Consider the following 10,768-nt stretch of genomic DNA (forward strand, 5'->3'; position numbering starts at 1 on the left):
CTCCTACCTCCCGATCCCACCTAAGGATGGCAATTTTACCCATGGGTACGGGTACCCGCGGGTACCGTACCCGCATGGGCAGGGCACACTTTTATACCCACGGATAGTACCCAGATCATACCCATTAAGTCATGGGTAGGGAACGGGTATAGTCATGTACCCACGGGTATACCCATACCCTGCCCATTGGTGAACTAATGTTAAGTTGTCGTCAATTAGTCATTAATTTGTCATGTGACTCGCCTACTCCTATTGACTTAAGAGTATGTTGTGATTTCTAAATTTTGATATTGGTCAATTACTCATCTACCTGTTATTGCGGTGAGATAAATGTTTTTTTGTCAAATATGCTATCAATGAGCATAAAATTGTGAACAACATGTGTACTATTTGTCCTACCCGCTGGGTACCCAATGGGTACGTGTACCCATCGGGTATGGGTATGGGTAAAGTTTCATACCCATGGGTACGGGTATGGGTAGAATTTTGTACCCACTGACTATACGGGTATGGGTATGGTAATGCTCTACCCTGCCCATACCCTGCCCATTGCCATCCTATTCCCACCATCGATGTGCCTCCCTCGATGCACCCAAATCGACGGTGTCCATGTGCACCCCAAGAGATCAAGCTTAGGATGGCTTACTGCAAAGCTAGCGCGAGGTTGCTGCAAGACTGCATCTCAACTCTGGCGTGCTGCAACGTCAGAAAGAGACTGTTGCAAGTCTTTGCTCCAGGTGGTGTGCTACAAGGGCGAAGGCGTGGCTGCTGCAAGCTGACATAGCAACTCCAGCAAGCCGATTTCTCGGCTCGTGCTACGCGTTACTCGTTAGTCGGAGACTTGCTCTTTCTTGAAAAAAAAGACTAATAAACTTTAACCATTCTGAAACTGCTTTTCTTCTAGTCTATTACTCCCTCTGTTCCCAAATATTTGTCTTTCTAAACATTTCAACAAATGACTACATACAAAGCAAAATGAGTTAATCTGCACTCTAAGATATGTCTACATACATCCGTATGTTGTATCCATTTGAAATGTCTAGAAAGACAAATATTTGGAAACGGAGGGGGTACTAGACTAGATGCAAACTGCTTGGCGGTTCAGATATCGCCATCAGCCAAATATGCCCCGACCCGCCGCTCCGCTGATCAGGATAAGATGAACCATTCTTATGTTAAAAATGTCAAGGAGGGGACGTCGCCGTGTCATGTGGCCACAGGTGATCTAAAGAACTCCCACGGTCGGCATCGTGTACACTACTACTCCCTCCGTTCTAAATTACTTGTCTTGGATTTGTCTAGATACAGAAGTATCTAGCACTAAAATGAGTCTAGATACATCTGTATCTAGACAAATCCAAAACAAGTAATTCGGAACGGAGGGAGTAGTACGTACTACAATCCTGGTCAGGCTCCAAGTCAACCACAGAGCGCGTATGCATTGCACCACGACGCAGCACGCACATCACGCGTGCCATCAGAACGTGTACGGATAGACCCGGAGCCCCGAACCAGCACGTGACCCAAAAGTGAGATTCCATCATCAGCACGCACACCGCCGACACGCACCTGTCCTCATCAGCGCCTTAAACCAGATGCGAGACGCAGCACCACACGACATGCAAATGAATTCAGGCAATCAAGCTGCCCCCCGTTGCTTACAGTGCCTGCAGCAGCACAGGCAAAGGGCAATTTCGTGTGGGTGCTGCACCAACCAGGCCATTGCGCATTTGCACCGCACCCGTGTGACTCTTCAGGCACTTGTTCGAAGCTGGAAGCTTCCTCACCTGACAGATAACGCGCCCGGTGTCGTCTCAGAGACCACCAACCAAATTCAGAAACTGTAACCACGGCTGGGCCGGTGAGCCGCGGCTGCAGCATCACCCGACATTCATTTCATTTCCAAAAAAGAGAAAAAAAAGGCTTTTCACCGGCATCACTGTATAAGATGGGTGCTAAATATATACAGAATGGAAGCTACGGTAAATGAAAATCTATTGCAAACGAACGAGGACGGCGGCGAAGGGTTTCTGTTGCTACTTTTTATGCACAGGAAGTCCGGGCTGGAGCGGCGCCTAGCAACGACCCGGGCGGGAAAAGAAACGAAAAATGGGGAGGGGGTGGAGTTTCCTGAAGGCTGCGGCATCACATCGCGGCTGCAAATACTTTTTCTTTATCAGCTGGTTCTGTTAAGTAGTACGCCCGATCACCGACCATATCTTGTATCCCTGGAGAAAGTATCATACATTAGAAAGAGTCACAGTTGAAAGAGAAAGAAGATAACTCAATCAAGGTTGTTATAAGAAAGGAAATTATATAAGGCGGGAGGCGGCAGTCATGCTGAATTTGATGGTTAGCCTCAAACTACTACTACTTGCAGCATAAAATCCTCACAAAAAATTTATATTCGCAGCTAAATCTGAAGTCCTAAACAGCTGCTCATGCATACAGAACAGATAGGAGAAGATGGTTAGTACAAGGGAAGCAGTCATATTGGTGAAGGTTTGGACTGGTATGCAGCTATTGGATACTCCCTCCGTTCCGAATTATAAGATGTTTTGAACATTTCAATATGGACTGCATACAGATTTCAATGAACAAACAAACACACTAAAACGCGCCTATATACCTCCGTTTCAGAAAAAAAAAAGGTTAAAACATCTTATAATTGTCCATCTTAGAACATCTTTAGGAGCATGCGGTTACAATATAAGCCCAATAACTATGGCAGGGAATAGCAGATTGTCTATACTGACCTGTAATGGAAACTGGCCATTCTTCCTGGTGTTGCCATACTAGGTACGGCCCCTGTGACAATGTACTCATCATCGATTTCATCAAATCTGAGTTCCCTCAGGTCAACAGCTTGTGTCGGAACCTCGAGATTGAAGTTCTCCAGATGAGCCTGATTGCTGTTCCTCCTTCCACTTCCTCTACTGTCCCTTCCTCTCCCTCTTCTTCGGCTTCTTGGATATCTACAAAATGCCTTGCAACAAATAAAAGACCACCACTTCCTCCTAACCCTGTGGAGCACTTCATAGTCGTCTCCAGTATCATCATCCCCATACTCAATGACATAGTCTCCGAGAACGATACCATTAGGAACTTGTGCATGTATCGTGCTCAAGACATCCACGATATCAGAAGATTGCTGGAAGTTGTCCCAATCAACTTGCCTGGCAGGGTCGATTTCTGAAGGGCGTGAATCTGGATGCTTTTGCTGTGTGTGCTTCTGAAGCTCATTGAAGTTGCCAGTAAAGGAGCAGCAATCCTCTTCACAGCATCTCTTCTTCTGGTTAAGATGCAGACGAGCCTCGCTGATCACAATCCACCCGATAACATCACCTCTGCACAATGGGCAACTTGGGCGGTTGTTTGCGTGAGATGACACGATGTGGATGCTATCAAGAGGGGCCACAGCTATAGACGAGACCTTGACATTGGCAGGTAGCTCATAAGCACCTTTGAACCTCTCAAGACAGTTTGAGCGGGTCTGGTCGGTGTCGCACACAAACGGCCTGCAACCCTTCTCGTAAGACGTGCACCTCAGGAGGACTGCGTTGTGGGGGTAATCTAGGCAGATTGGGCAGGTCACATCCTCCTTCCAGCTTTTGTCAAGATGTATGTCAAGGTCAAAAGAGCTGGGCCTCACCACCTTCTTCACCATCAGGTTTCCTGAACCCATGTCGAACTCGGTAGCAGAACTTGTGTCCCTTAACAGATGCAGCTTTTCATCACAACCTGCATGGCATCAACAAGCAAAACAGATACTAATTAGCACCGAGTTCCTCCTTTCTAAACATAGCATATATTTTCTGTCCAACATACTGTATTTAGCATTTCCATCAATACAGAACATGGTGGCTGATGAATGATGACAGTCTATGTATGGCAGAGTAAAGACATGTTCAGTACCCAATCAGTCCATGTAATCATTAATTTTTGCCATAAGCTCTTTTGATCCGCTAATGATTTGCTAAAAGCCTATTCCATTTATGCTCAAAAACAAAAAAAGAGAATCCCGGCCCAACCCCCTAACGCAAGTGCTACTGGTTTTACTACCTTCGTCTGATTACAAACCCCCAAGAAGATCGTCATAGCGCTCTGGCCAAACCCAGCCATCTATCCGACCAACCAATCAAAAATCCTAAACAGGAGAAATCCTAGCAGGAGAAATGGAAATCAGACAGCAGAATCCCCAACGCCAACGGGGCTCGATCTGGGTGTGTGCTGACCCAAAACCAACCAAAACTCCTAACCAGCCGCTTCAATCCGCATCTGGACAGGGCGCCTCACCGGCAGCGCGGAGGAGATCGGGACTGAGCCGACCATCAAATCAAATCACGCGACACGAGTATATTCGCCCGCCGGCCTAAACCCCTGAGCTCTAAGAATCACTCCATCCCACCAAAACGCGTCGGCAAGGGGCTAAACAAACAGCCCCAAATCCGCCCGAACGAAACCCGCGGAAGACTCGCGCCGCCCCGGCAGCGCGGCATCCCCAAAATCTCTTCCGCATCAGGCAAAAGGAGAAGGTCGACTGGCCAGGAGCTCCGATCGACTGGAGGGGAGGAGACCCCGAAATCGAACAGGGGGGGAATGGAAGGGGGGAGCCGTACCGTCGCTGACGCCGCCGCGGCGCGGGGTAGGTGGCGGTGGTGGGAGAGGGGAGGGGAGACGAAGGGAGAGGGGAGAGAGGTGAGGGGGAGTTGAAAAAACCGTACCCTCCCACAGCTCGCACGCACGCTCGCCAAGGACTTCCGAGGTGGTGGTGATGATGCAGCCACCCTCTCCCTATCTCTCTTCTCTCTCTCTGCCTCCTCTCTTTTTCTACTCGCGCATCCAAGTCGCCATCCATTTCGGCTCTTCCGTTCGGTTTTCTTATACCGGGTCGCACTCCCCTTTCCTCTGCCTTTTTCCCGTTTCTTTTTCAGGGGAAAATCGACCCTTTTGTTTTTTCTTGTTATTATTCTTAAGTTTTTCGCCTAGTAGTTATTACTCCCTTTTTTCACATATATAAGGGCATGTACAATGGTTGATAAGATAGTCTTATCTTAAATCTTGCATGTAATTTAGTGATGACAAAAGAGTATGTCTACAATGGGTTATATCTTAGCCTTATCTTCAATAACTAGCAATTCCTTAAAACATGGTGAGACAAATTGTGCTAAGAGATCATCTCTTGTTTTATCTTAAATAAGAGAAGACAAGCCTTTTCTTATGAGTTCTCTCTCCTCCACCTCATCATTTATCCTACGTGGCACTCCTAAGATAGCACCATTGTACATGCCCTAAGATGTTTGGATATTCAATATGGACTACGTACGGACTTGAATGAATGAACAAACACACTAAAACATGTCTATATACATCTGATTTACAAAAAAGAAAAGTTTGCCCCGCGAGGCGCTCGGACTCCTCAATTCCGATCCGGAGTGCCATCGCATTTTTGAGGTGGTGTTGGCGGGCATTCGTCTTTGCCGAGGCCGATGACATCGCGAAGGATCTTGTCGTCTTCAGCGGTGGGCGAAAACAGCTCCGACGTGGATCTGCAGGACCCGTAGGCTGACCGGCAGGAGGCTGGCAACCGCGGGCGCGGCTCGGCGATGCGGGCACGAGCACCCAACGCTGCCAGGGAGGAGCAGGGCCTAGAGGTGTCAGGCAGCACCGGTCGCCCCGCTGCCTAACCAGGGAGGGCGCGAACAGCTGCCCCTCCGGGCCACCCGGGGAGGCCGTAGAGCTCGAGTTGTTGCCCATATCCATTTGCGACTGAACGAGGGCAATGCGAAGTGCGAGCTCGTCGTCATCCAGAGTGGATGAGCTGGAAATCCTCCTTAAGGAGCATCGCCCAGTCAATTGGATCGGACACGTTGTCGAAACCATTGCCGTAGCTGGCCATGGCGCAGGGGATGGGACAAGGACGTGCAGTGAGACAACGGACAATGTAAACAAACCGGTTGAGAAGAGTGTGGACTTTGACTAGAGTTTGAACCGAAATGGGGTATTTATGGGACACGGTGGAGACATGGTAGGCCAACGTGCGCCCCGACATGATGGACGTGTTCGGACCATCCCCATGAATGGACTGGGTTTTGAAGATGCCAAATAACCCGGACATATATAGAGACAGTTTGAGGTGCCTTGGATGGTCCGGTTGTAGATGCTGTGATAGCTTTACTGTTCAATTAAGGACAGGGCCATGTTTGTGCGATTCATATTCGAAGGCACATTTGAAACATGCACTTACTTTAGACACACGGAGCAAATTAGCCTGCTCCGGGAATGTTCCCACGGAATCGTCAAATGCGCTTTGCGTAGGCAGTGAGATTGTGTGTGGGAGAATATGAAAGCGTTTTTTTTTCGCTCACGGAATAATAAGACGGGAAAGGGACGGCCGGACGGTTGACGTGTGGAGGAAGACCATGGCATATGCCAATTGAAAAAAGAAAGCAAGACTCCGTTACAACTCAACCACAAACGCGAAATTCAGACCTGCTACCACCTCTTACTCTACTCTACTGCCATCGGGTATGAAACGTGGACGCAGGCAACCTGAGTTTAGTATGTGGAATAAATGGGTGGCGGTAAAACTTCACACGCCCCGGTCACCACTCCAGAGTAGTACCAGCGTTAGGTGAGGAGACCCTGACCTCCTGCTACATTTCATCTGCATCTGTCACCGTGGGATCACACTGAAGCAACGCGACAACCTCTCGGTCTACCTCAGCGAAGATCGTTCAAGCTCAAGACTCAAAACGGAATCCAACAAGGCCATATATCATTTTCTCGACAAGTCAAGTCATACGCTGCATACACCCATCGCCGCGAGACTAGTCATAGGTTCAACTGGGCTGAACGGTGTAAATAGGACTGTCGATACCAGCAGCCGCACAAAAATTTCGACAAAGGACGCACCGTTATTCTAGAATAGATATCGTCGACGAAACACACCAATGGCTGCGAGGGCAGTAAGTAGTGCTGGAGCTCCACGGACTGATTGCTGCTCCTACAGGAAGAGCGGGCGTCGCGACTAGTACGGGACGTTCTTGGGCAGGTTGCGGATCACGTTGCTCTTCATCCCGATCTTGGTCCTCATCGTCTCCACCCCGCTCTTGTTCATCGCTCGGAGCACCTTCAGCCTCACCATCTGCTCCTTGGACTGGACCGTCACCAAACCCATGCTCTTGTAGCTGAAAAAGGGGAACAGAAACGCAGTTAAGCATAAGGGTCTCGGCATTTTACGAATGCAACATGACAAAGATACTTGAATGGATAGGATGAAGAATGCAGGATTCAAACCTGGAAGCCAGGGAAAGTGCAAGAGCACGGTCTGCTGCAACGGAAGGCCGTGGCTTCTGGCGGTAGTAGCGAATGAACTCTCGGGAACCAAGAGTCGTCACGCGTCTCCCCTTCTCGCTCTTGCTTGTGATCACGAGCTCGGATCCACCACCTCCCAGTTCAATGCTGTTGTCCATGTCACCAGCAGCAACCAGCTGCTTACCCTCCACATCAACATAGCTGCAACCAGAGTAAAACAATGCCATTAGGTGTTAGATGTGCGCAGCACATTCACCACTAAGGATACTTAATATCCAACAATGACCACACAGATACTACTTGCACATTCACCACTAAAGGATACTTAATATCCAACACTGATCACACAGATACTACATGACTATGATTCAGTGGACAGAGATGAGCATTTCAGATTAATTTTACTTTTGTTCAAAAATTATTCCAACAAAGATGGCTAATTAACAGAACACAACTATCAACAGCATTCTGCTTCAATCTAAGCATTCATGGAACCACAAAAAAGCAAGAGCCAATGCAAAAAGCAAAAATTCTAGAATTTGGAGAACATATGCTAAGATGAGCACGTTCTCAAACAGGGTTGTCTTGAAAAAAGCCCATCAGAAGCCCAAACTCAAAACCCTAATATTATCAAAACTAATGTTCTTATTACAGGAAACAAGAAGGTTAGTAACAATTTTGCAAGAAGAAACTTATTAATACAGAAGTTTAGCACAGTACAAACCTGCTGCTGTAATCGTAGAAATCCTCAAGGTCAGCATCTTCATCCTCCCCACCATCTCCATAACGCAATTTGCAGTGACCTTTTGCATCCATATGCTTCCTGACAGCCTCAAGACTTTGGAAAGGCTGGCATCTGTCATTGCAGTAGAGGCACATAAAATCACGCTTCACCTGCAGGCAGAATAACAAGTACAAGATCATGTTAGAAAACATGCAACTAGCGAACCAGGACATTAGTACTGATGGGGAAATGCCTACCTTCAGTCCAACATATATAAGAAGGCCATTGGGATCTTTCAAGTATTCACTGTCAGGTATGAAGAAACCATGCTTTTTGTGCATATGGATCATGCAGTCCTCTATGTTGTCATGCTTGAGATCACACATGAAGCAGTCCGAGGGATCCAACATTTCAAGATCAGCCATCTCATCATCTGATTTAGAGTCCTCATCAACTTGCATGTTTGAGGTAGACTCCAGCTCACTTGGGTCCACTTCAACCCACTCTTCCTCCTCCTCCTCATCCTCATCTTCATCTTCTTCCATTGCAGAGGGGGCTCTACGAGGGACTCGCTCAGGAAGTGGCTTGACTACTGCAGCAGTGGAGGCATTGGGCTCCTGAGAAGCTCTTAAGAGATGCGACCGCGTGGTGAGATGTTGGGCATGAGCTTTTGCACTCCTGTACCCTTTTCCACAAAGAGCACAGCTGTAAGACATCGGAGGAGCAACGGTAGAGTTGCTCCCCTCTGCTAAAACAGTTTGTCTAGCAATAAAGAGAGCCTCGGTAACTCCAGGAACTCCAGCCACCTGACAAACACTGAATGTCAAAATGATGCACAACAGAAGTACGACGCTGACATAAGCAAGAAGCAACAAAATCAAACAGTTCCCAGTAATGTGTTACAACTACAATTGCCAAGTTGATCAAATAGAAATATGATACCAAGTTCCACCTAGGGTTTAATTGTCAGCTAACAGAGTATCCCAAAACAGACACTTAAATTGGCTTGCCTCCATTTTGTTCGCTAAAATTGCGTACCGCGAGGTCGTTTGCAGATAACATATATAGTTTTTTTCTCCAATAAGTAAGATAATCCTCCCTCATCCTCTAACAAATTAGACATGTATAATCTACAGCAGGGACAAGCTGCAGGGCATCATCTCATGAACAAAGCAGGCATGTATAGCATTTCTTCTACAAACTGAATGGCGCATTCCAAAAGACAAATCACAGCTAGCCCTTCTCTACGATCTTAACCAAAGCAGAGTAGGAAGCTTGCACATAGCCTCCTTTCTTAAGTTGACAGTATAGAGTATACCTAAAATTTCTAATTAAACTGCTCACCCTGCAATCTAGTGCCTCCAGCTACCTCAAAACAATGAGCAAAAAAATACTAATTCTAATCATCCACGAGCACTAACACGAGCCAGCCGCCTAAACCTAAAAAAACAAGCAATAAAAATTCGCAGGGGAAGCGTTTGCGCGGGCCTACTGGGCGTCATAATCTCCGCTCCAGAAGCGCACAACACATCAGACACCCATTCATATCGCCCGCGGAACGCATCATCTGCTGCTACCTAACACGAACCCTAACAGCACATAAATAACCAATCGCGCGGGACCGGCGCGGGGAAGACGGTGGTAAGCATACTACCTTGCGCTTGAGGTTGTAGCGGTGCCACTCGGAGCGGTAGTGGAGGCGCTGCTCCTCCTCCTCCTCGAACGCCGCGTTGCAGGCGTTGCAGGTCACCGTCGGCATCTTGGCCGCCTCTTCCTGTCCCCTCGGGTACGGCTTGGACCGGCTCCTGCGGGCGGGCGGGGTGCGACGGCGGGGTGGTGGCGGCGGTCGCGGGGAGTTGCGTTTCTCTCCTTTGCGGTAGTGGCGGCGGCGGCGGCTGGAGGAGAGGAAGCCAAGTAGGCGAGGGCGAGGGGAGGACGCGCTCGGCGGTGACGTGAGCGCTTGGGTCAGGCCTCTACCGACTCTAGGTTTGGGCCTTTATTGGGCTGTCGGTCGTCGGCGCTTAGGCAGGCTTTAGCCGCGTCGTTAAAGCAAAGCCCATTCATCGGTAGTATATCGATTCTCAAAAATATAAAAAATAAACTATCCTCGGTAGTAGGACAGCGCATATAGCGTTTTTTTCTCCCCATCGGTTTGGGGGACCTTCCTGGTTTCTGAGGCGGTTTACTCCGTGGGTTTTGGGGCGAGTGTTTGGCCAATTTCTTCTCCTGAATCCGCATTCATCATGCCTAGCGGGAGACTGAATACGCGAAACCAGATTGGCATGTTATTGCACTCATACTCTGTCGACCTCTTTCATGGCACGTAGCCCTCCACCACGAGCTCTTTACCAAACATCCATGGCCCGTTTAACTTTCAAGTGCCTTCCTCTTTCCAGATTTTCCGTAAAACGTGAACATGAACAAGTTCTCCACGACCTCCTTTTCAATATATCCCCTTGATCGGGCACCAAACCATACCGAGAGAGAGACATATTGCATTTGAATAAGCAAGTTTCTCTGACATTACCTTCCCCACTGCATGTGCTTCGACGCACTTCCCTTCTCTTTCATCGTGATTATTATTTTTGACCTTTTCCTTTTTTTCAACAACTTCAAATCTTTCATCAACCCTGCCACGCCCTCTATCTCCAACCCGTCCTCCAATCCCCGACCGCCAAATATTGCTAAACAAGTGCGGAACTTCCTAATGACCAAAGGGAGGCATAT

General features: G+C 48.1%; 2 protein-coding genes across 3 annotated transcripts; both read right to left on the bottom strand.

Annotated features, from left to right (window-relative positions):
* Positions 1 to 1,833: 1,833 nt before the first annotated feature.
* LOC123148790 (uncharacterized) lies at positions 1,834 to 4,870 on the bottom strand. Of its 2 annotated transcripts, none has more exons than XM_044568276.1 (3): positions 4,725 to 4,870; positions 2,757 to 3,741; positions 1,834 to 2,228 (listed from the first exon to the last, which is right to left on the bottom strand). In XM_044568276.1, exons 2-3 carry the CDS (start codon positions 3,683 to 3,685, stop codon positions 2,207 to 2,209), a joined length of 951 nt encoding a protein of 316 aa, XP_044424211.1. In that variant the 5' UTR covers positions 3,686 to 3,741; positions 4,725 to 4,870; the 3' UTR covers positions 1,834 to 2,206. The 2 variants fall into 2 exon arrangements, with proteins under 2 accessions (XP_044424211.1, XP_044424210.1); XM_044568275.1 differs by having other exon boundaries at positions 4,620 to 4,841.
* A 1,888-nt stretch (positions 4,871 to 6,758) lies between these two features.
* LOC123148792 (cytoplasmic 60S subunit biogenesis factor REI1 homolog 1) lies at positions 6,759 to 9,981 on the bottom strand. Its single transcript, XM_044568278.1, has 5 exons — positions 9,696 to 9,981; positions 8,299 to 8,847; positions 8,042 to 8,211; positions 7,300 to 7,518; positions 6,759 to 7,190 (listed from the first exon to the last, which is right to left on the bottom strand). Exons 1-5 carry the CDS (start codon positions 9,798 to 9,800, stop codon positions 7,031 to 7,033), a joined length of 1,203 nt encoding a protein of 400 aa, XP_044424213.1. The 5' UTR covers positions 9,801 to 9,981; the 3' UTR covers positions 6,759 to 7,030.
* Between the last annotated feature and the right edge of the window lie 787 nt (positions 9,982 to 10,768).

Source organism: Triticum aestivum, chromosome 7A, assembly GCF_018294505.1.
Source record: "Triticum aestivum cultivar Chinese Spring chromosome 7A, IWGSC CS RefSeq v2.1, whole genome shotgun sequence".
NCBI classification, from domain to species: Eukaryota; Viridiplantae; Streptophyta; class Magnoliopsida; order Poales; family Poaceae; genus Triticum; species Triticum aestivum.

What these genes read in the sequence shown, in the direction of transcription:
- LOC123148790 (XM_044568276.1), bottom strand. Translation starts at nt 3,685, where the DNA reads ATGGGTTCAGGAAACCTGATGGTGAAGAAGGTGGTGAGGCCCAGCTCT. An exon ending in ATGGCCAGTTTCCATTACAG is followed by an intron (nt 2,229 to 2,756) that starts GTCAGTATAGAC and finishes TACTTTCTCCAG; the next exon opens with GGATACAAGATATGGTCGGT.
- LOC123148792 (XM_044568278.1), bottom strand. Translation starts at nt 9,800, where the DNA reads ATGCCGACGGTGACCTGCAACGCCTGCAACGCGGCGTTCGAGGAGGAG. An exon ending in GCTACAACCTCAAGCGCAAG is followed by an intron (nt 8,848 to 9,695) that starts GTAGTATGCTTA and finishes AGTGTTTGTCAG; the next exon opens with GTGGCTGGAGTTCCTGGAGT. An exon ending in TTCTACGATTACAGCAGCAG is followed by an intron (nt 7,519 to 8,041) that starts GTTTGTACTGTG and finishes CTCTGGTTGCAG; the next exon opens with CTATGTTGATGTGGAGGGTA.